This window comes from Pleurodeles waltl, chromosome 4_2, assembly GCF_031143425.1.
Source record: "Pleurodeles waltl isolate 20211129_DDA chromosome 4_2, aPleWal1.hap1.20221129, whole genome shotgun sequence".
NCBI lineage: Eukaryota > Metazoa > Chordata > Amphibia > Caudata > Salamandridae > Pleurodeles > Pleurodeles waltl.
The window spans coordinates 868,246,583-868,272,285 of NC_090443.1; the positions used below are offsets into that span (position 1 = coordinate 868,246,583).

A 25,703-nucleotide genomic window follows, 5' to 3' on the forward strand; every position below is an offset into this window, starting at 1 on the left:
GTCTTTTTCAATCCCTGTTACTCTCGGCTGCATTAAGGTTGTACTGTGATGTTGTTTCACTTTACTCCTGTTTGGGATGGGGGGGAGTGCTTGTCCCTGCATTGAATCCCATTTAATGCTAATGTTTTTGTTCATTTAAGTATTGACAACATGTTTGCTTCTCAAGCTCTGGCTATATATGTTTACCTTTTCCCTCCTTTACCTCTATGTGTCATAAGGTACTGTCACATTCTTCACAATTCAGTACCTCCCTGTGTTATTTTTCACAGGCTTGTCCTAGTTGTTTTTCAGCTCATTGCAATTTGTCACTTTGCCAAGGTTAGGGCCACGCCTATAAACCTGCTGGTGGTTATCCTACCCAGGGGGTGCGCATAAAACCTAGAATGCTGACGTCAGGTATCTGTGTTATTTGCCAATCTGTACCCTCATTAATATGTTTGATTACAATCCTTCTGTAGTCTGTTAGCTCAAGGCAGCTCCATCCTTTATAGTACAAATCAGCATCTTTTTGCAAGGCACGCTGTACGCCTCAGACAGTCACAACAGCACTCCCCAAAATAAAGATAATGTCCACAGAAATAGACTGCAGGTAATGCAGAAGAGCCCACCACCCCATTGAGGCACTTACACGTTCCTTTTGATGTTTCCTGCACACTTGCCAGAAGAAGGGAGGTCAGATGGAGTGCTTCGTGGCTAAATTAGCCAGCTACCATCATCCCCTTCCCTAGACCCTGGTAATTTACAGGTCAAATTAACTGACATTTTGTATTGGATTTGCTGGTTCAAGGCTACTTGTTAGACCTGTCAGCCTTGGAATTGTCTTCCACCACATTTTTCCTGGACTTAGGACTCTGTGCACTTTACCACTGCCAACCAGTGCTGTCTGCTAAGTTGTGGGCTTAAGTTTGCTACCTGGAGTTCCCATTTGGGTTTTCACTTTAACATTGGGCTAGTGCACCCTTTTTCAGTTGCGGGAAAAAGAAATCCCCAACATCTATCCAAGTTCCAAATTTCGAGGAGTTTTCTAACCAGTTCTAGCCAGCAGTTGTAAGGAAATATCTACAAGGAATTTTGTCATGTGAAATGTCAATAACTACAGAGAGGTAGGCCAATAATTGGCTACTACGCCAAAATGTGCCTGCTTACTAAAAACTTTGCACAACTCTAGTCACAAGCTGCCCAAATCAACCCAGAAATCCCACATATTAAAGTCGACATTTCCTTTGCTCTCCCCTCATAAAGCTGCTTACATCACTCAATGTCTGTGTAATTTGAAACAAGCACGTTGCTGTATGGTCTGCCATCATTCCTCCCCTGGTGCATGGGCACTCCACCACTTGGAAGCGGATAAAGCACTTAATCTGATTTACGAACATTTAAATGGATTTCCATACGAGCTGAGAGGATGCATTCACCCTCCTCTTTGATTTAATGCACTTGAAGCATGGGGAAATGGCTTAATGGCTTTATAATGTACAGCGTGTAACTGAGTCATCTCTGTATTTCCAGTGTAATTGAGGAGGGCCTACAAGTATTCCAACTCTACATCTAACACGCTGATAATTACAACATGACTCTTAGGGCCATATGTACGAAAGCTTTTTCCCATAGACACAGAATGGGTAAAATCCTTTCGTACATCTGGCCCTTAGTTATTAAAAAATCAAACGGGGGCGAAGCTTTGAGCATCACTCAGATATCTCTCCACAGAAGGACCACTTCTATCGACCCTTTGTCACCTTATCAGGATTCAGGATTTTCATGATCCAATGGAATGCAGAATGTATTGTATTGTATGCATTTTGCCCCATTGAAACATTTAGAGCCCTAAATGAAACGTCGACTAATAGCAGGCAACCTGTACGACACAACATGGAATTCCCACCGTGTCTGTCTAATTGTGCGGGTGTTGTCTCTCAACCATTGAAAAGCCAGAAAAAAATCTCTGGCCATTTACACCGTTTACGCCGTGTTTCTAGGGCGGAGAACAGTTTGAAACTACCCAAATATTCGCAGGATTGTGGATTTTTCTAAACTTTCTGAGGAATCTCGGGGTTGCCCACCACTGGAGTGGGACTACTCTTGAACAGTATAACACCATTCTGCGCATTATAATATGCATACGTAAATCAGTGACGTGACCAGTGGGTCATGGGCCATAGTGCAAGCAGGGAACTAGGCCCCTGGCTGTTGTGAATTATAAAATACAACAATAATTAGGGTTCAGTGGGCTCCTCGGTCCTCGGTGCCACTCCACCTGACGCACCGAGCTCTAGCCCTGAATTAAATACGTTTAGCTTTACTTTGTATTCGTAAAATGAAGTCATTTGTTAATGCAATGTTAAATAGCCTACCGACATAGTTTTGTGAATTTCGTCCTGAGGGAAGAGCAGTTTCTATCTGATGTCTGTTATATTGTGTACAGCAGTCGCGGGAATACAATACCAGCGTCCAGAAAAAGAGCAACAATGAAATATACTGCATAAATTATGTTGCAATGATATTTCAACATCATTGTTTTTACATAGACCACCGCCCGCCCACGCAAAAATAGACTTCCTTTGATCTAGGACGTGAGTAATGCAGAGTGCTAGAGCACACCTGTCTCAGACTTTTTCTGATTAACAAGCAAATACTTAAAATCCGATGCAATGGTTTTATGTTTTGGTTTTGTTACAATTTTTCTACACAAAATAACACAGCATCTTTGGTTACTGGCAGGTGAACAGTTTTGCAATAAGCGTAAATACATTTCGCATTTAGTAGCTGAAGTATGTGGAAAATGCAGTATTACAGGTGACACACATAAATGGCATGACATGTTTGGCTACACACACGTGCTTCCTGACAGTACAACAGCAGACCATCATTTTACAGTTTTACCTGAATAATATCACTTGTGGCAGCCGCTGATTGCAGCTGTACGAATATGGGACCAGGGTTTGCTATGTGGAATTGTACTCTTTTTGACTGGAACAGCAAGAAAAGGTATGACAAAGTTTTGTGTTGTAGTTGCATTTGTATAGCGCTTCACTCTGTATTGCAGGGCACCACGGCGCATGAGGGAATGCTTGTCTGGAAAGGTGTTGTACTTGCAACGAGGCTTGTGTGTTTTAGATTTGGTGTTCCTTATGAGTGTCCAAAACGGTGCTATCATCGTGCCCTGGGCAGGGGCGGCCCCTCCGCTATGGTGGAGGTGTGTCGCCCCGCTGCTGAAAGGCAGCAGAAAAATAAAAATGATAATACAACTATTTTAGTATCATTATATTTTTTGCTTCCTCCTCGTAGGGCAGGGCAGGGCGAGGCAATCGTCGTCAGCAGGGGGAGGAGTAGTGTGCACTCTAAGTGTGCAGGTCCGTTTGGCTGTCCATCCAAGGCCAGCCAAACCGGCATGCGCACTTAGAACTTTCCACCCAGGCCGTGTATCACAACCGGGTGAAGAACCAGTGCAGGCCTGCCAGTCCCCAGCTGAGTGGCATTTCAGGCAGCTCAGACCAATCCAGGCGCTTCTCTCATGCTGGGTAACAGCATGAGACAAGCGTCTGGATTGGGTGGGGAGAGAAGACGCAGAGAAGCACGAGGCGGCAAGGAACACAGAGGCGGCATGTGGCAGGTAAATGTTTTTTATTTATTTATTTTTCCCCTCCTAAAGTGACCCCTCCCCCCACCCCACGGAGCGTTATTAAAAGCAGCCACTCCTGGCCCTGGGTCACAGTGCTCAACAGTGTGACAGAGGAGACACGAGTGAAAGATGGAACGTGAACAATGAATGGCTGAATACACTGCTGTTTGCAAGAAAATGCTGATAAAACCTCAAAATAGGGGCTCATGATACTTTCCCTTTGCAGCCAATTAGGATGGTTTTAGGAAATCTACTCCGCCCCGGCCAGGAATGACAATGCTGGGCGTCTATTCTGTCCCCTCTCTGAAATGCGACCCTGAGGCCAAAGATTGCATCTCCCTTTGTCCAGTGAAGACAGGAAGTCTATAATTTTTCCATTTAATGCATGATTTATTGATCAGTTGATCCATGCCCACACTCTTTGTGGAGAAATTCCAGGAATGTGTAAGTAGTTCAAGCGGACCACATTTTCAGAGTAAATGTACAAATACTCCTATGATTGGTTCAGCTCCCAGAGGAAGCTTGATATAACCCTTCATGGCCGCTTCCTCTGGCACTGTTGGCATTTTTCCGATTGTGCAGAACAGAATTTCTTTACTGAAATGTGACTGCCAGGTGAGATGTGCTGCTGTGAGCTTCTTTCTTCTCCTATCCCCATTCTTTTTACTATTCTAACAGCAATTTCTGCTAATGTAAAAAAAGTGTTTGAGTTGGGAGGGGCCACATTTACTATTCCCACTTCAATGTAGGCAAAAGCAGGTAAAGTGTTGGACTTTAGAGGGGTTAGATTTACGATTTTCACTTCAGTCTCAGCAACAGTAGGGAAAGTGTTGACCTTTTGGCCTTTGGAGGGGATATATTTGCTATTACTATTCCAATCCAAGCAACAGTAAGGGACGTGTTGGACTTTGGAGGTCCCACTCCAGTCTGAGCAAAGGTATGAAAATGTTTAGCTTTGGAGGGGTTAGATCAGCTATTCCCACTCCAATGTAAACATTAGTAGGGAAAACGTTGGATTTTGGAGAGGTCAGATTTACCATTCTCACTGCATTCGAAGCAATAATAAGAAAATTGTTGGAAGGGCTACCTTTAATATCCGTGCTCCAATGTAAGTGAAAATATGTAAAGTATTGGACTGAGAAAGGGTTACATATATCATGCCAACTCCTAGTCATTTTTAAACAAACATTTACATATCTAATAACAAATGTTTTTGAAAATATTGAAAATAAAACTATATATGATGTAAATATAATGAAATGAAATAAAATGAACATTTAAAAAGTAGGTAAAACAATATAAATACATTTAGAATAAATGCACCACTTTCCATTAAAAAAATCCAAAACCCTCTGGAAAAATATCATAAATTATACTAAAACAATAATAATATCAAACAGCTAATCACACAAAGAAATACAATTAAAGCCAATAATAAACATAAAATTAATTTTAAAAATACAAATATTAAACACGTATAATTAAGAAATTTACATTCCACCTTGTTCTCCTGCAACTCCAAACTTGAATTTTAAATTAATACAAAAACTAAAGAAAATAAAATACACATTAAAAAATTGCATAACATACTTAAGTAAAATAACAATGAATCAATTTACACAGTTAATCACCACTTAAATAGAATTAACTTGAAAAATTAATTTAAATAAAAAGCAATCATTTTTAATTTAAATAGATTCCTACTATACTCCCTTACAAACCCAACAACTTGCTACTAAATTATAAATTGTTAACTAAATATAAAAATATAATTACAAGTTAAAAATGTAAGTACACTTAAAAAGGTGAAACAATTAAATTAATAATATAAACACCTATAATTATTATAAAAACTAATATATATTAAATGAATTAAAATATAATGTTAAATATTATATTAAAGTAAACAATATTATGTACAATATTTGTAAAAATTATACTGTATACATAAAACTCTATCATATCTTTTTTATTAGGTTCCTGTATATATTTGTAGTGACAATATTGTTTGCCACAATATTAGGGTAAAACCTCTGTACATCTATATAGTGTAGTCGGACCATTAATTCTTGTTAAAAAAGCAAGGTTTTCAGCTTTTTTTTTTAACAGTGAAGTATCATCTAGGGAGCGCAGCTAAAGAGGGTTTTTGTTCCATGTAGCTGGTCGAAGATAGGAAAAGGCCCATCCTCCAGTTCTGATGGGGTGAATCTTAGGGATCCTCACTAGAAGGCTACTAGCTGACCGCAGGTTTCTAGCAGGTGCATAAAACCTGATTCTGCCCCTAATGTAGCCTGCACCTGTTTCATTAAGTGCCTTTTGGACCAAAACTAGTGTTTCGAAGAGGAATCTCTTCCTTATTGGGAGCCAATGAAGGGGACGCAGGTGTGTTGTTGGAGGCAGGTGAGGTAGAACATGGGCTGCTCTATTCTGGACTGCCTGAAATCTATTAAACAGGATGTCAGGAGGTCTCAGATATAAGGCATTTCCATAGTCCAGCCTAGAGGTTGTAAGTGCCTGGACAACCACCTTTCTTGCAGAGACTGAAAGGAATTGCAAAAAACTTTTTAGTATACGCAGAAGCTCGAAGCATGTGCCTATCCCCGATTTGATTTGAGTTTGGAAAGATGTAGAGTTGTCGAATATGGCACCCAAATTCTTAGATGTTCCCCCCTGAGGGCCTGGGGTGGGGCGTCTTTAGGCCAAAAGGTCTGTCATGTATCCAGTGCGTTGTGACTGAAGAATAGTATTTCGGTTTTGTCTGCGTTACATTTTAGTTGATGGGTAGTCATTGAGTGGAAAACTGCTGTAGGCAGGTTTTGATGGACTCTCCTGCAATCTCTGCTCCCTTCCCACAAGAACAACAGCTGAGTATCAATAGCGTATGAAATCACTTTTGCCCTCAAGGCTTCTGCTACCTGGGCTAATGGGGTAAGGTACACATTAAATAATGTGGGGCTCAAAGCAGAGCCCTGTGGCACCTCCACTGTCAACTCACGTGGTCCTCTATCCTCCAAAAACGAGGCTAGCCAGTTCAAGGCTTGTCCACCTATCCAGATGGATTGGAGATGGCCTCGAAGCCTGGAGTGAGGGACCGTATCGAAGGCCGCAGACAGGTCTAACATAATCAGCACGGCCTTCCCCCCAACATCCAGAGTGCTTCTAATAAATTCTGCAACTTCCATTAATGCTGTCTCCGCACTGAAGTTAGGTCTAATGCCAGACTGGCTAGGATGAGAAGATCATTGATTTCTGGGGGAGCTGCTGATTTACAAATTATTCCAGCACCTTAGACAGGGTTGGAAGTACAGATATTGGCCTATATTTGCACTGCTGACCGGTCCGCCAAGGGTGTTTTTTAATGGGGGCAGATTTTTTGCCTGCTCCCATGAAACAGAGGCTGTTGCTTTGGACAGTGAGGCATTAAGCACCTGTTGGCCGTTGGATTAATGGTTGTTTCCCCCAGTGCTAACAGTTAGGAAGGACAGGGATCTGATGGAAGATCCGAATTTGAGGCAACGTATGTCGGCCAGTGATCCCTCCAAGGGGTTACACTGGAAGCTAGAAAGTGTGGCCCTAGTAGTAGTTGCTGTACTCAAGCGTACTATATCCAACAGATTCTACTCCAACTGAGTGCCTGAGGAAAGGCTAGCTTGGATGCTTGAAATCTTATTTGGAAAATAAGAAGCTAGCTGGTCTCACCATTCCACTGAAGGTTGATGGACGCTGGCACAGGCCTCCGGGAACATACCGTTTTTTACTTTTTCCTAAACTTTTCCCTTAACTTATTGCCTGCTTCCTCTATCCCATCCTCAAAGTATCCTTTCTTGGCTTTTCTGACTTATACATAATACTTTCTTAGAGCTGCCTTTTAAATAGCTATGTCATTAGCATTATAATTTTTGCCATTTTCTCTCCAAGATTTCACCGTGTTTCTTCTCATTTCTGACCCCGTCAGTGAACCAAGGGCCAGATGGCTTATTTCTGCAGGGTGTACAAAAGAGACTGGTCCAAGCTTATTGGATGTGTTGCGGATCCAGCTGTCAAGCAGGCTGGCATCTTCATCAAGTGAGCCAGAGAAAGACTGAATAATCTCTTACAAAGACCAAATAAATTGCAGTGGTTGGGCTCTATGAAATGCTCTTGAGGCACATGAAACGTTGACTGTCAGGGGGTTGCGTTTTTACTAAAACAGGCCAGCCAAACCTAATCTTCTAATGATCTGTCCAGACTAGTGGAATAGGCTCTATTAAATGCAGCATGATGTTGGAGAAAATGTGTTCCAATGCATGACCTGTTTGATGTGTAGGGCTGAATATGTGTAAGGTAATCTCTAAGCATGGCATATTTGTGACCTTCTCCAATTCAGGGGTCACTTTGAAAATATTTGCTCAGATTTGGCAGAGCTACTGCCATCAAATTCAGAGAAACCTCACTGTTTTCTGATTGAAGTATACAATCCAATATTGCAGATTTCATTTATGCGAGACTAAAGATCGATTGAGAGCCCCAAGGAAGTAGCAGGGCTTCTTCTTCATGTATATCTCTGGTTCCGATATCCTTTGTACTAAGCATAATATTGCCTGTAGGTTTGGCTTCTACACTGATGTTGGCCCATTTGTTTGATTCTGCTTTGCTCACAATGAAGCTCCATGCATCAGATTGGTTCAATTCCTCTTAAACAGCACCTCAGTAAGATCAAAGACCTTTGATTTGTAAGGGTTTATCCTACAAAAAGAGCTGTGGACAGAAAAGGGTTAACATTTGCAATATATTGAATCTTAAAGACTTTTATTCGTGTATTCTTGAAGAACAGGATGGGTAGTGAATCCTTTAAAAAAGCCATGGACACACACTTCACTTTAGAAGTTGTTTCTAAGAAGTTGAGTTAAGTCGGAACGATGTATATTTTTGTATATAAAAAGTACGATCATGCTGCAATAAGTTACCATGTGGTATGTTCCCCCTAGCTAGTGTAATATGTAACGTAAGCCCATTAGGTTACTGGGTTTGGAGGGTGTGGGCAGCAGTGCAGGGCCATAGGACCCAAGTAACAGGCTCTGATATACATTTTTGGCACAGTATTTGTGTCCAACAATATCTTTATGACACTATTAAGGTCATCCACCCTCAGGAACTGACATCTCACTTTTATATCATTCAGTGTTTATAATGAGGCTCTAAAAGTAATCATAACCCGATTAGATCACAGCAGGGTCAATTGTGGATGCACTGATTCGAATCCAAGGTAAATGTCTTTATCGATCAATAGTACCTCTGTATCCAAGCCAAGCTGCTGGCTTGCAGGCTTTGTTGGAGTCCCTTCTTGCCTGGTGTGCAGAAGTATTCAACTGCCTGCCTATTTGCCAATGCTGCACTTTGAAACATTGTGAGCCTGGTTTTGTGAGGCCGAGCTGAGGGTTCAGGAGCAGCATTTAGCTGAATCTCTTGTTAAATAAACACGCGTGAAGCTGCTGTGTATTTAGATTGAAGATGAATAAGTGTGTCAGCAAACATTGTTTGGTTAAATCTCGCTGAAAACCACCCTGGAGAGTATTGCTTCAATGACTACATACAAAGAGGCAATATTGAGGGTATCAATACATTTAATTGTATTTCTTTTTTCTCTTTTCCCTTTTTATTTCTTTCTTTCTGCTTCTCTATCTTTCAATGTCCTTATTTGTTTACTCTCCACTTTCTTTTCCTTTCTCTCTTCGTTCTCGCTATCATTCCTGTCGCCCTCCGCTTCCTTCCTTGTTTTTTTCTTCCCTCTTTGTTCCTTTCTTGATTTCTCACTTTCACCACTTCCTTCTTTGTTTTTCTTTCTCTTCTGCATTTCTTCTTCCCTTTTCTTGTCCTTGTCTTCTTCTTGCCCCCTCATTCTTACCTTCATGTATTCTATCCATATTGCCTTCCCTTGTCTTTGTCTCACCTTCTTTCCTTTTTTCTTCCCTTCTCATTTTGATGCTTCTTTCATTTTCTCCTCTCATTCTCTTCTCGTCTTCATTTCTTTCTTTTGTTCCTTGTTTTCATTATCTCCCACCTTCCTTTCCTTTCTCCTTCATACATCCTTTCTTTCTCCTTCATCCCTTATTTCTTTCTTTCCTTACTTCTCACCTTGCTTCCTATTTTCTTCCATTATTTTCTTTCACACCTCCGTTCCTTCTTTTCTCTCCTACTTTGCTTCCTTTTTCTCATTTCTTATTTGCTTCCTTCCTTATTTTTTTCTCCCTTCTTTTCTTCCTACCTCCCATTATCTATCTTGATATATTTAATATACTAAGCAGTAGCTCAGGATGGGTTTGATTTATCAGAAGTAGCTCTTACAATTGGAAAGGTTGGTGATTTCTGATCTAAGCATGACAATGCACAATATCAGGCGTTGAGTGGTGCATGCTTCACTCACATGGGAAAGTGTAGAGACTGGGTGCAAAAAATATACCTCATTTATTGTGCCAAAATGCCTAGAAGCAGTCCTGGGCATTTCCTTGAGCTGGTTAAGTATTGTGTTGCTTGAGGTTTTGAGATTTGGGGGCATATTTACAAGCCCCTAGCGCACAGGTGTGTCACTTTTGTGACGCTCCAGTGGCACTGTGCACTGCAATATTTTTACAAGGCGGCGTTAAGCCAACTTGTGTGTCTTAACGCCACCTTGTAAAAATGGCCCCTTCACATGAAGCACTTTGTGCGGAAGGGGCGTGCAATAGGTGTTGCTGTGGGCGGGCCACAGATTTATGAGATTTCGTTAGCATGGTGCAGCGAGGAGAAACGTTTTAATTTCTCCTTGTTTTTTGCTCTTTCTATGTGTGCTGCATTTTGCAGCATGCATAGAAAGAGCAAATCGCCATTGTGGATTGTTTTTGTGCAGAAAGGCGTTCCTTCCTGCACAAAAACAATCTCCCCCGCAACGCAGCCATCCTTGCGCAAGGATGGCTGCGTTGGTGCTCAGAAGCAAATTTAGTGCTAGCACAGGGGGAAACATAGGGATGCATCATATTCTTGTTAATACAGTGCATTACTGCATTTCTAAAGTGACATAGCGTGGTGCCGCCAATTTTGTGGTGCCACGCCGCGCCACGCCACTTTATTGTAAATATCCCACTGAGAGTTTTGAGAAGGTTGAGGAGTACTTCTTTTGATATCTTGGTACAGAAGTATCTTGGGAGGTTAAACTTCCTGAAAAAAATTGGTACTGGTTAGATAAGGTGGTGATGATGAGGTCAGTGATTTCACAGATGTGAATTTCATTAGTTCTAGGTAATCTGTCAGTCAGGAAATACAATGGCTTTTGGGGAGGATGTGAGGCCAGGTGTTTGAGTGAGTAAGGTTGTAGGTTACTGGAGGGGGCAAGGCCAAAATGAATTAAAGGCCAAGAGCTAAAAAGAAAAGGTTGATGTTTGCTAACAACAAAGAACAAGCATTGGCAAAGCCAATATGTTTGGCATTGTTGAGCCAACACATATAAACATACACATTCACAAATGCTGTCCACATGCAGTAAATTTCCAAATGTGGTTTGACACATGAGTAAGCTCTAGTAGCTTTGCAACAATTGCTTTATGTACAAAAAAAGGCACAAAGAGATAAAGAGTTGAATCTGACAGTGATGATCCTGTGTACTTTTTGCATGTAAATTAGTCACTCATGCATTCCAATGGAACCTGTAATGTCGAGAAATAGCCAACAGCATGAGGGGAGAGAGTAATGCGTTTCGGGTTGGAGCTAACGTATATGTATGTATATTTTAAAAAAATGGTAACAATGCATCATGCAAACAGCCACACTGTCAAGCCAGATCTAAAAGTCAAGGCAGCATCCTTGAATAATGCCCTTCTTTTTTCACAGTGGCTCCCATGAACGTAAGCTGTACTCGCACAGACTTCCAGATCCAGCTCCCCAGGCAATCTCTTCCACAGCTCGAACGGAACAACATCTACTTGGGAAACCCCGGCTGCATTGCACAAGTGGCTGGTTCCAACTATAAAATTTACTCCAGATTTGATACCTGCAACATAGGACCTCAGGTAACCACTTGGGTTCACAGTGTCTCCATGCTAAAGCTGAAAGTCTAGAAGTAAATTTTTATAACTTGTTTAAATGCCTATGTGCTCCCAGCGCAATATTTTTACCCATCCACAAACCATCAATAGTAACGTGCACTTGAACAAATTCCAACTGCTCAAAAAGTGCAAATTATTTCTTTCAAATTTCTACATATTCTCGGGCAAACGCAGTAACTTGGGGTTTGTATGCTAAACGAGCATTGGCAAATCCAATAAATCACATCTTTGGAACTTATTCACTTTGCCAATGGTTTTAGTAATGTTGTACAGCATCCCCATGCTATTAAATATGAATAAAGAAGACAAGAGCTTCTGTCATTCTGAAGGCACGGACCATGCACTTGCCTACAAACTGACGCTGTTTTTTTCCTTTTGATTTACTGAGCCAAGTTGGATCTGTAAATAAAACGACAGCGGAAAATAATTATTTTTAAGTGGGTAGGGGAATGTGGAAGCAACAGAGATGGTGGGGGTAGAAGCAACATGGACAGTGTGGATGGGGGAAGAAACACAAAGGGCTGGCAGCGAGATGCAGGGTGTGGGTGGGGAAGCGGCAGCAACTCAGAGCGCATGGGGAGAAAAGAAGCGATGTGAACTAGAAGGATGCTTTAGGAGTTGGTTTGTTATCCTGAGTCTGAACTTTCATCAGAAAAAAATACCACTTTAGGGCCTAGCTAGCCCTTGTTAGTTGATACAAATCCTTTTTGAGATGCAGGTATATTTTTTCTTTGTAATATCTTCTAATGGCTTTTTGTAGTTTGACTGTTTTTTAGAAATATTGATCTTTTAAAATTCCACAAGCCAGAGTTTCTTTAAATGTTTATGGCTACTTTGGCTTTTGTCACATCATTTTAATACACAAATCGATTGTTGTAAGGTCACATGTGTGACACACGGGTGAATTGGTTTATATTGCTTGGCTTTCCGAGGCGTATAGTTAAGCTAAATATTAGTTCTATATTTTCATTTTCTTTGTATATAGTGAAACATCAGGGAAATTGTTTCTGAGCATTGTCCTGACTGGTTACCTCATTGAGAGATCGGATCAACACTGCCGTGACCATGCTCATAAAATGTGATATTTAGGACTATTATAGGTCACTCTGATGTTGGATGCTAGAACTTGTGTAACGCCCTCATGAACAGGTCCATCTTTTTATGTGAGGAGTTCTCCTCCCCGACTGAGGAGTCTCCTTATTGATAAACTTACTATTAAAATATAGTTTTGTGAATACTGAAAAAGTGTCAACGTACACAGACGAGTAGACTTACCTTTGTGAATGAGGCCCTCTGTATAGAACAGCAACTCACTACCCAATTGTAGCGTGCTTTACTATGGAAGGAGTAACTCCTCCATATCCCTTTTTGCCAGTTCCTGCCACATCTCTTCTTTGCTAGTAACAATGGTGTGAGATGTTTGAAGCTTGAAATTGATGAGAATATATTCAAGGCAAAAAAGAAAAAAAGCAGTGTTAGTGCAATATTTAGGTCCAGAAAGCACCTCTACACTAAAGACTTTACTGTACTGGACATGAAAGTAGGTACTTGTGAAGGTGGTAATGCAATCAAAGTTGTGAACATGAAACTGTATTGAAAACTTTACACAAAAAGCTCAACCTTGTCAGACATGTTGTTCTTGAGAGGCAAAAATTCTTCCTAAGAGCACAGCAGCCAGGACAGCCCATAGACAATTTTGTGGCTGCGCTAGATACTTTGGATTCCACATGTAATTATTGTGACCTTAAAGATGAATTTGTCAGTGATCAGGTTGTTAACAAAAACTAATAAGAAGAAGATCCAAGAGAGAGTGTTGTCTACAGAGAATCTTGATTGAGAAGCTGCTTTATGAGTAGTAAACGTAATGGAGAATTCAGAACCTTACATGGAAGAGATGTCAGTAGTTGGGGTGATTCCGATTGTGGTTATGCTCAAGTCACAAGGCAAATTTAATGTCAGCTCACGTCAAGTGCGCAATGAGAGCAAGAAATTTGTAGTGAGTGGATGTGGCACATGTTTTCGTATTGGTAGTAAATCACACCTAGAGAAGAGTAAACAATGTCCAATGTGGTTGCAATCCGTTTTTGTTGTAATTGGAAAGGAGATTTTTTAGGAGGACGCAAGGCTGTTGGCACAATTGTCAACAGCCAAAAAGTAAATCTTAATGATAAGAGTGTGAAAGGATCGGTCAATGAGCAAGGTTGTGGCTATGTTCTTATGGTTGCAGACAACAAAGTTGATGAGGACGAAGGTGTAGTTCACATTGCCACAATGCAGGGCAGGAAAAGAGTGACTCCATTTTATATTGTTACTGTAAACGGCAAGTCAGTTAAATAAAATGGCAGACTCAGGTTCTCCTTTCACTTTACTTCACAATAGAGAAGTGGCCCTTCTTGAGAATATTGTGCTAGAGAAAAACAGAAATAAGATGTTTGCTTTTGGTGGAAAGAGAGTGGATGTGATGAGTAAGTTTGAAGCGGAATTGAAGTTTGAAGAGCATGTGATTAAAGGTATGGTGTATGTTGCGAAAGACTGTGTGAATCTTCTCCACTTGGATGAACAAGGGGATCTAAGGAAGATGTCGGACCTGAACTGTCCTGAAAAAGTAATTTCGCAGTCTAGGGTGATCATTTCCAAACATACTAGCAACATTAATAAAGTAGAAAAAATGCCCTTGTACCAAACAACTTGAATCTTCCAAGTCCTCAAAATAACTTCATAAACGGATCAATCTTCTCTCTGTGCCATACGTACCTAACAGCATTGTAGGGGCCCAGGAATTTTGAAATAGGCTGGCATGCTTTTTTCAAACTAAAATTCACAATATTCCTTGGGAACTTGATCCAGTTAATAATGATTACTGTATTTCTAACCTAGATGCCCAGAGGATGATGCCCCTCCTGAGGCCAGAGATTCTGTGCTCAAGGAGAGGAAAGGACCTTCACGTTTCTCCTGCATGACTGCTGAACAGGTTGAGGCCTACCCTTTTACAATGAAATCTGGATCTCCTATCGAACCATGTTCTCCTAAAGTCTTGCAGTAGGTAGCCAAGACGGTTGCTCCCACCTTGCTACCACTAGTAATAAAGCTATTTGCTCAGGACCATACCCTCAATTACAGAAAAGGGCAGTTATTAAGCCTTTGTTAAAAAGCCTAATCTGGATCCATTAGATCTGAAAAATTATAGGCCCATCTCTCTGTTGCCCACTCATCTAAAATCTTCTAGAAGCACTTTAACTTAAACCTAGTAGCTTATTTAGAGGACCATGAAGTTCTAGATCCCTCTCAATTAGGTTTCATAACTAAGCATGGGACTGAAACTGCTTTGGTTTCAGCTGTGGATAATACCCATTCTGTGGTTGATGCAGGGCAGGCTGCAGCTCTGATCCTTTTGGATCCATCCTCAGCCTTTCACACCATCTCACCTGCCATGCTGGCACATCAACTGCCAATATTAGGGCTTTCTGGGTCAGGTCTAGATCTGTTAGCCTCGTTTTTGAAGGACTGATCTCAGACAGTTGTCAGGAATCAATTTAGCTCTGATTCAATTTCTTTATCATGTGATGTGCCGCAGGGTTACTCTTTGAGCCAAACCCTTTTTAATCTTTATGTCTCCCCTCTGGCCAATTTGATATGGTCTTTTGGACTGCTGGCCTTATTCTATGCAGATGACACACAAATTATCATGTCCATCAACAAGGATGTGGAGAACACTGCGGCCAACTTCAAGAATTGTATGCAAGTAGTTGCATCTTGGATGAGAAGTCACTATCTTATAATAAATGGGTATAAGACTGAGGTTCTACTTTTTGGTAATCAATCCTCTATTTATAATAACTCTTTATGGCTAGACACTTTAGGGGTATGACCTTGTCCAGTAGACCCAGCCAATAATCTTGGTGTACTTGTGGATACCAAGTTATCATTTGAACTTGAGGTAAATCATACGTATCCACTTGTTTTTGGTTTATAGGAATGTTGAGAAAGGTGTTTCCCTTCTTTCTGCTGAACACACATAAACAGGTTGCACTTACCTTGATTTCCTCTAGGCTAGATTACTCCAATGCCCTTTATTTGGGGATCAATGAAACTGCAAATGCTAAACTTCATTTAGTACAGAATGCAGCTGCCAGACTGATACTTGACATTCCTAAACATCTATAAATCTTGGCAGGGATCATCAATTTGCACTGGCTACCTGTGAACAAACTAATTTCCTTTAAGGCATTATGCATTGTTCACAGGGCAGTACAATTTATTGGGCCCACAGCTTTGACTAGGATGTTCCAGAGATATATCCCCACTAGACATCTTCAGCCTGCTAATCACAATCGTGTGCTTATTTCCAAATTCAGGTGGGATGGAAGGTCTTTTTCTGGCTGCAGCAAAGCTGTGGAATTCTCTTCCATGAGATATTAGGGATCTACATGAACGCAATAGTTTCCTGAATGCACTGAAAACCTGACTCTTTACTCTGTGAATGGTTGTATTTTTCTTTTGGCGTGCGTTTCTTTGCTTCCTTAAAGCTCCCCCTTCCCTTCTAGCACCTTGAGCCCCTTTGGTAATTTTTGCGCTTTATACCTTTTTATCATTTCATTTCAATGATGCAGTGAGACTGTGGACATTTTCCAAGAGTGCCTTGTGATGGGTTGGGAAAACTTTAAGATTTTCAACACAAAATTCTGGTCAAGAAAGGGGCAGTGTCTGTGGCACACAAACTGTGAGCTGCATAAATTGTGTGAGTAGGGGAGTCATTGAGCTTACTGAAAGTTCTGAATGGCTAGTGCCTCTGGTATTGGCCAGGAAGGCGCATAAATCACTGCGGTTATGTGTCAACCTCAAGGATTTAAATCATAGTATTTAGGTTTATCTCTCCCAAATGTTACTGATATGTTGTACACTGTTGAGAGTTCCAAAGGAATCGTGCCTTTGGATATGTCTTGAAAGTAGGATCTTAACTCTAAGAAAGGATAGGTGCAATTTTGTACAGGATGGGCTTGATTATTTAGGGCATCATGTGTCAAAGGAGGTTTCCGTTCCACTCCGTTCTACCTGTTGAAAAGGTAGAAGTACATTTAACCACTTGGGGCAAGGTCACTGTGGACATTTCAGGTCCCATTGGGGTGTTGGGGGAACTGCTGAAGTTTGCATTAGTTATGATTGACAGGGCCAGACTGGAAACCCAAAGCAGCCCTGGCAAATGTTGTCAAAGAAGCAGTATCACACTGAGCATTGTACATAAAATACTGTTCTGTAATCTGTATAGTACATTTTCTTTGCAGAAGTCACAATAACCCTCTGCACTACCTTAGACTGGGTCAAAACAGCCACTAGACAAAACTCCACAACTCTCTCCAGCAGGTGCAATAATCAGCAAAGTTATCTTGCTACTTTTATTGTTGCCTGAAAAATGTTGGATATACAAGGAACTTTGCAGTGATTTTAAAACTGCTGCACTGCTACAAAATAAGCTCAGCAGTAACAAAAGCAGCCCCTACCCTTCCAGCCTCGTGGGGAAATGTCCGATGCCCAGTACGGCCAGTCCAGCCTTGATGATTGATGACATATCCAAATGTCCTGAAATAAAGATTGTAGACAGTGTGTGTGTACCTAGCATGCCATTGAGTTCATATGTGATGTTTCTCTAAAGGAAGATTATCCAGGGACCTTTGTAGCTGACAAAAAAATAAAATTTATTTTGACATGGAAACCTTCTTGCAGTCCTCTCTATCACCCAAGTAGTAATGGTTTGCTTTAGAGGATGAACAGTATTATAAAAGACCAACTGCAATTGGCTTTAGTCAATAGACTTAAGTGGAATCAATGAGAACAACTTATAGTGCTAGCACAAGAGTATCCCTGTTTACCTTAAGGGGTAAGGTTATGGCTACAAGGATCAACAGAGAGTTGATGGGCAAGAAAAACATCGTGTTGCCAAAATTATGTGGTTGATGTGAGAAATGCTGTGTAAGAAAAGATGATATGTGATCAGATTGGAAAATGAAGACTTGGTGTAATTGGATGAGAATGAAAAAACCTTTTCAAGTCAAAAAAGGTCTGTCCTGTTTCTTGCTTCCTATTCAAGTCAAGAAGATGAGGGACAGTGGTGGTAGGACAGAAGAATATGGGACATTCATTGATTCATTGGACCATGTGTTGAAAATGACAGAATGCAGCACACATAGATAGGGGAACAAACTAGGGAGACGTGACAGTTTTTGCACATTCCCAGTTCTATCACTTATGGTAAATCTGTGACTGCATCAAAATCCATGGGTCTTGCATGGGAACTCCCACATACCACCCATGGAATGCCTCCCTGGGGCAGAGTAACTCAATACAGCAATTTGCGCTGCATTGCATCTCTCTGGATTTATCAAACCGCTCATGGCCATGCAAGGTGGCCTTGCGTGGCTTGATAAATCACATTTTAAGAGTGCATCGCTTTTACAATCCATTGTGGGTTGCAAAAGCGACTTAACCCTTTGATAAATTTGTCCCTCAGTACTTGCAGGGAGGATGATGATTAGTTGAGGGAATGTAAACTAGTGAGGATGTTGGACTTTTTTTGCTAATGCAGGTTCATCCCCAATCTTTTTGCCTCCTGCCTCCTATTTTTTCTGACCTGTTGCTTTTGGCTTTTGAACTCTGATCACTTTACCACTGCTAACCAGTGCTAAAGTGCATATGCTCTCTGTGTTAGATTGTATGTAATTGGTTTATCCATGATTGGCATATTTGATTTACTAGTAAGTCCCTTGTAAAGTGCACTAGAGGTACCAGGGCCTGGAAATCAAATGCTACTAGTGGGCCTGCAGCACTGATTTTGCCACCCACATAAGTAGCTCTTTAATCATGTCTCAGACCTGCCACTGCAGTGTCTGTGTATGCAGTTTTAACTGTAAATTCGAGATTCCAAGTGTACCCACTTGCCAGGCCCAAACCTTCCCTTTTCTTACATGTTTTACATGTCCTGACAGTAAAATATTGCTAAATTCGTTTTTCACTGTTGCAAGGCCTGTCCCTTCATAGGTTAACATGGGGGCTACCTTTAAATCTGATTAGAGTGTAGATTCCCTTTGGGAGAGGATGGACATGTGGAGTTTGGGGTCTCTGAGCTCACAATTTAAAAATACATCTTTTAGTAAAGTTGATTTTAAGATTGTGTGTTTGAAAATGCCACTTTTAGAAAGTGAGCATTTTCTTGCCTATACCATTTCTGTGACTCTGCCTGTTTGTGGATTCCCTGTCTGGGTCAGTTTGACAGTTGGGCTGGTTGCACCTCACACTAGACAGTGACACAAAGAGAGCTGAGGTGTAGTCTGCATTTCCTGATGAGCCATCTGTGCTAGGAGGGAGGGGAGGAGTGGTCACTTACACCTGAAAGGGCTATGCCTGTCCTTGCACAGTGCAGTCTCCGACCCCCTGGTGAGTGTCTTGGGTATAAGAAGGGCACCCAAAACCACTGACTTTAGATCATTTCTGGACATCAAGAGGAACCTCTGCCTGGAGAAGAGCTGAAGAGCTGAGGAGAAGTGCTGGCCTGCCTGTGACTGTGCTTTGTAGAGCTATCCTACAGTTGCTGCTTCTGCCAGAGTAAGAGGGCAAAGACTGGACTTTGTGTGCCTTCCATCTTGTGAAGAAATCTCCAAGGGCTTGATTTAGAGCTTGCCTCCTGTTGTTTGAAGTCTCAGGGACAGCAAAGACTTCTCTCTGCCAGCACCTGGAGTCTCGGGAGAGACTCCTGCTCTGACAAGTGGTGCCCTATCCAGTCCCTGGGCCCTTGAAAGGAAAGCTGGTGGAAATCCAAGGAAATCGACTTCGGACGACTTCGGACCGACGTCGCTGCTGAATCTGGTGATGCCGCCTGCAACCGACTCTGTGATCTTCACTGGAACACGACAACCTTCGCAGGCTCACCGCCGCTGCAGCCCCGCTGAAGTCCGTGACTCCGTGGAAGTCACCGCACCACGTGGTGACAGACGCCGCTCAAAGTGCGCAGATTCAACGTTTCGCACAAACGCCGGGACCCCCGACTTCACGCATCGACTTCTTTTCGCTCTTCACCAAAAATATTTTACTTGGGGGTCTACGCGACTCCGTGTCTGGCGTCTCTGGTGTCGGCTTGTTGGGAAGGACTCTGTCATGACTCCGTGGCATTTTGTGTTTCTAAGCGCTATTTTTTAGTTTAATCTTTAAAAATTCATAACTTGACTTGTGTATGTCGGATGTTTGTCGTTTTGGTCTTGTTTTGTTTAGATAAATATTTCCTATTATTCTAAACTGGTGTTGTTTAATTTTTTAGTGTACTCATTAAGTTACTGTGTGTGTTGGTACAAATACTTTACACCTAGCACTCTGAAGTTAAGCCTACTGCTCTGCCAAGCTACCAAGGGGGGTAAGCAGGGGTTAGCTGAGGGTGGTTCTCTTTTACCCTGACTAGAGTGAGGGTCTTTGCTTGAACAGGGGGTAACCTGACTGTCAACCAAAGACCCCATTTCTAACAGAGGACAAGAGACAGGAGTGGTACTTGTGACCTTTAGTAACTCCCCTCTAGTTACAATCTCTGGCGTCATGTGGCAGGTGCCTTTTGTAACCCCCATCTGTGACGCATTTGTTGCCAGGAGTGATTAATGTCTGAATTAAAAGCAGCAACTTTACAAGGACGCAGTGTATAACTTCTTGGCATATCAGGTTTTATCCACAGTAAAATCAGCTGTATATGGTAGGTGTTCAGCGTTCCTTTCAGTGGCAAGAAGTACCATCTGTAGAAAGATGGACTGTAGCGGGGAGGACCAACTATATCAAATCATGTTATTGTTCAATATCATATCCATTGAAACAAGTTAGTATAGAATATTTATTTTGTTAATATGGCAGATAGCACACTTTAAAAAAACATTAAAATGTTAATTATGTCTTGTTCTGTTTACCAGCTATAAGCCTACTCAGAAATAAAAAGAAATCAGAATGTTTTGAGGTGTCATTTGCACCTGCAGTCGCTTAGGGTTTGTTAAGTTCTGTAGCCTCAACGTGGGGTACATGTCCAAACTAATGGTCATATTTGTGGCCTGGTTTGCATCACTCTTACACATGCAACATGGTGCAAGAGCCACACAAACCTTAAGTCAGATTTATGGCCCTGCACAACTTCATAAATCTCGAGTAATGTACGCTTCATAAATATTGAGTTATGTGTATGCAGCGCAAAACACTTAATTACATTACAAAATGTACCATGTTGCCATGCAGAATATCACTGCACCTCCTCTGTTCTCCAGGCGACCCTCCTATACCATGGCAAAAATGGAAGAAGGTATTCAGCCATTATGTTGGTATTTGTTGTACTTCTCTCAGTGCAGAGAGAAAGTAATCTCTGTTATTACTTGCCTGGGGTCTGAGGGGCAGGAGGTTTTTGAGCACCTTCCTGATCTCTCAGACAATGATTCCACAGGTTTAAATGAGTAATAGATTTGTCTCAGAGCTGGATTTGTATTGCCTTCCCAAAGTTAACGCCATTCTTTAACGTTAGCAGTTTGGGAGGGTAATGCAACAGCAAGGTGAGACAGTTGAACAATATGTCACAGATTTGCGTAAGTTGGCTGCTACTTGTAATTTTGGGGCATCTTTAGAGGAGTGTTTGAAAGATCAATTGATGCTGGGTTATGTGTTGGGCAAGGTTCATAAGAGTAGGTGGCAAAAGCACAATCCGTCATTACAGGAGGTCCTTACTATAGCCAAGACGCATGAACACTCTAAGGCCTCTGTGGATGTCATACAAAAAGATGCTACATTAGATAAGGGTGAGAGTGCCACTGTAAAAGTTGTTCAGGAGAAATCAGTAAATGTTAAGCCTTCTGTTAATTTGAAATCTAATGCAAAGCCAGGGTAAATGCTTTTGTTTTGGCGATTCTGAGCATGTTGCGATTCACAAGGATTGTCCAGGCTGGAAAATCTCATGTAAGAAAAGTGGACGCAAAGGTCACTTTGGCAAATGCTGTAGACTATCAAAGGACTTACGAAAGGCAAGAGAAATTGAGTTCAGTGATGGGGATGCAGTTGAAGAGATCAACATTCTTCAAGTGAAGGAGTCTTCCTGAGAAGGTCCTATGGAAGTTGTTATGCTTAATGATTAGTCAGACATGTTGTTTGATTCTGGTGCTACAATAACTCTTGTTCCAAAGGCTTTTTATGAGCAGCACTACAGGGGAAAGTGAAATTATTGAAGCCAGATATAAAGCTGAAAGGATATAGGGGAGACCCTGTTGACTTCCTAAGATACTTCTGGGACCTGATTCAATTTAACAATATGGTTGTCCGGGAAAGATTTATGTTTCTGTAAAAGGTGATTCACTAATCAGCTGGTTCCACCAATGGGATCAGTATCTATTTTTGGATCCCAATGAAAATCCATTTGTCTGTGTTAAAGAGATGACACCTGTCAAGTATGTTTCAGGTGGAAATGACATATGGATGAAGGAGTAGCCAGAGGTATTTGCTAATAAGTTGGTTTGTGTGAATCATTATGGCCCTGTACTACCCTCCCTTCTGTCTCCAGGGACAGGGTGCTATGGCCCCTGTAACTTTTCACAGCACGAGGAGTGCTGCCTCGACATACTACTAGCACTGGGAGAGCACTTCTCTGTGCCCTCTTGCGCTTCTAGGCGCATTATCTTGCCGGAGTATCACCGCCGCGACCTGGGCACAGTGTGCTCAAAAGCGATTGCCAGAGTATCACCACCGCACCCGCACTGCCGTCGGCAAAGCACGAGAGTTGCCCTATCCCCGGGCACAACAAGGAGAGAAGAAATGAGCGAGCGTGCTCCTATCGTGCCCCTGGGGCAAAGCGCACTCAGAGAGTGCCCCCGGAGCACAAGCAGGCACCTGCTTTGGTGTCTGCACACCACGGCGGCCCGAGCGGGCAAAAAGTGAAGAAGGAAACGTCAGACTGGGAAGGAAGCCTCGTCAAAGGCTGCCTGTCCCACGGGAGTCCCTTTTGGTTATTGGAACGGGCAGGGGGGTAAAGGAAGCCTCATCGGAGGATCCCCCTTCCCCAAAGAAGCCCTCATTTTGGCCCCTTGAGATCGCAGGCTGGGCGGAAGCCTCGATGGAGGCCCCCCGCACTGCAGGTCTTTCTGTGGCCCTTGGTGTTTTGTGGGCCTTATTTTGTGCCCCCCCCTTGTTGCAGGGCCAGTGAAGGCCCAGTGGGCCATCCACGAGATCCTGGGTCCCAGGAGGGACCCGATACACGAACCAGAGGGGGTGCGTGTCGCCCCCTCCTCATAACCATCACCACGAGGCTCCCGTTGTGTGTAAGGAGCGCCGTGGGCCCCCTTGTATGCTTTGTGGCACGGGAGGTGCCCTTCAAATTCAAAACAGGTACTCTTGCCGTAAAACTCTTTCTGGATGTTTCTTTTTTTTAGGGGCTTCAGAGGGCTGTTGGGCTAATCTGTTCTGGGTGTGATGTAACATACATGTGTTGATGTTCCTTTTAGAAGCACGCTACACTGATATGATGTCTTGACTTGCCATATTTTTATAATGTGCCAGATATAGGCATTTTTATACTTTTTTTGACAAGTGCATTTATTTCTTTACTGTGATTCCTGACTACTGCTTATGTTGCAGAATCCTGACTACTTGTGTGTTCTAATGTGACAACTGCTTATTCTTGCAGAGTAGTAGGAACCTGTGTAACGTTCTGACAACTGCTAAGGTAGCAGGGTATTACTAACATGTAATGTTTGGTCTAATTATGTTTTGTGCAATACAGTTTATTTTTACATAGCTCAGTGTTGGGTTTACTCTGTGTTGTACATATTGCATCACATGTGTTGTGTCTGTTGTGCAAACGCTTTACACATGGCCTCCGGATTAGGCCTGACTGCTCGTGCCAAGCTACCAAGGGGGTGAGCAGGGGTTATCTTGGACGTGTAACTCCCTTGCCCTGACTAGAGTGAGTGGGCTCTGCCTGGCTTAGGTGCATACCCTAGCCAACCAGAAACCCCATTTCTAACAGATAAACTGAATAATAATGGTATACTACAAGAAGTGGAAGCTACAGAGTGATTATCTCCTGTTGTGATGGCACGGAAGGCCAATGGGGAGGCCAGGCTCTGTGTGGATTTAAGTGAACCCAACAAGGCTGTTGTGGTGGATCACTATGCACTCCCTAATATAAATGAAATGTTGAGTTCTCTTGATGGTGCCAGGCATTTTTCTACTCTGGACTTCATATCTGCCTACCACCAGATAAGATTGCACTCATTGTCCCAAGAGTTGACAGTGTTTGTGATTCCCTTTGGCACCTTCACATTTTTAAGAAGGCCCTGTAGGATGATTTCAGAGAGCCATGGAGCACATACTAAAGGGGACTGAAGGTGTCAAGGTGTATCAAGATGATATATTGTTATATGGGACTAATCTGGGAGAAGATGATGATAGGGTAAGGAGAGTCTTGTTGAAGCTATGTGATGCTGGGTTGACGTGAACAGCTGAGAAATGCAAGTTTGATGTCCAGGAAGTTAGATATTTGGGACATCCGAGAACAATGTCAAGTTTCAAATAAAGACTGCTTTAGTAGAAGCTGGTGGTGGTTTGCAAGCACTGCAAAATAAGGATGAACTAGTGAAGGTCCTTGGAATGGACACATTTTATAATAAATTTGAGCCTATGTTTGCAGAGAAAACTTGCTGTATGAGAGACTTACTGAAAAAGGGGAGATAATTCATTTGGAGTAAACAATGCAAGAACAAATATGAATGTGTAAAGATGTGTTTGAAAGAAGCTCCGAATTTAGGAAGCTCTGACCCAAAAAATGAATCTTACATCATCACAGATACAAGTTAAAAGAGACTAGGAGCTGTTCTTATGCAGAAAGCGAATGGGAAATAAAGGAATGTTCTGTTTATTTCCAGGCATTTTAAAGGAGCAAAGCTTAATTATTTGGCACTGGAAAAGGAGGCACTGGCTGTGTTCTGTGTGATGTGTAAATTGATGAAATTTCTTTGGGGAAGTAAGTTTGAAATAGAAACGTATCACAGCCCATTATGGAAGTGTTTTCAAAGAAGGGAATAGATTTTGTTTCACATAGAATCTGCGAATGGATAGTTGCCCTGCAAAATTTTTGTTTTGTCATATCTTATGTACCTAGAGCGTTGCGTTGAAGAAAGCTTAAGTTTTCAATTGGCAAGCAACACAGGATGTGGATGCACAGCAGGGTATCATGAACTTAGGATTCTCCATTGCTTCGAAGAAAGCTCAGGTTGCTGGGCAACACAGTCTCACCCCAGGCCACGAGTACTTGCTGTGATTGCTTGCAGCTTCAGTGACGTGCATGCTCACCTGATGTCCGTTGGGAAGTCTGCGAACCCTCACCAGATAGGCCGGGCATTCAAGCTGCCAAAACCAATAAAATATTTTCCAAGTTGGTTCAGAAGAGCACGGAGGAACAGGTAAAATGCTTTCCCCATTCACTGGCTACAAGGAACCTTACCAGTGCTAAGAATTGCCAAATCTATAGCCAAATGCAGTGTTGAGGTATCCATTAAAAAATCCAGAAAAATGTTCCAAACCGAGTGGCAGAGTGTGAAGCACATCACTCATCGCCAAATGTGAAGTCCAATATGAAGGCCACACTGGGATACAAGAAAGTGTTTATCTTCTTTATTTGGTGAGCATCTACAGAGACTCCATCCATATCAAGGCACAAGACCAACTGACAAAGAACCTATTCTCATCACATTCCACATTAGCAACCACCCTACATTCCAGATCTTTACCTCAGAACTTAGTTATAGAACACCACAGTGTTCCCACGCAACATCCGTGGATTTTGCCACATTCCCAGGCTTACAAGAACTTGTAAACCTGGGAATCTGCCCAAAAAATACTCCTCCCGAAGAGAGGCATAAAATATCTTTATTTCTCCTTATTTTTTCATCTTTCTAAGTGTGCTGCATTCTGCAGCACACATAGAATGAAGGAAACCCCTCTCAGGATTGTTTTTGTGCAGGAAGGAGTCT

The 25,703-nt window shown here is 42.0% G+C and overlaps 1 protein-coding gene across 1 annotated transcript in view; it reads left to right on the forward strand.

Moving 5' to 3' along the window:
* CDCP2 (CUB domain containing protein 2) overlaps positions 1 to 25,703 on the forward strand; it is a 109,901-nt gene that overhangs the window by 77,369 nt on the left and 6,829 nt on the right. The window contains exon 5 of the mRNA XM_069233360.1: positions 11,465 to 11,643. Coding sequence (XP_069089461.1) covers positions 11,465 to 11,643 — 179 coding nt within the window. The remainder of the gene's footprint in view (positions 1 to 11,464; positions 11,644 to 25,703) is intronic.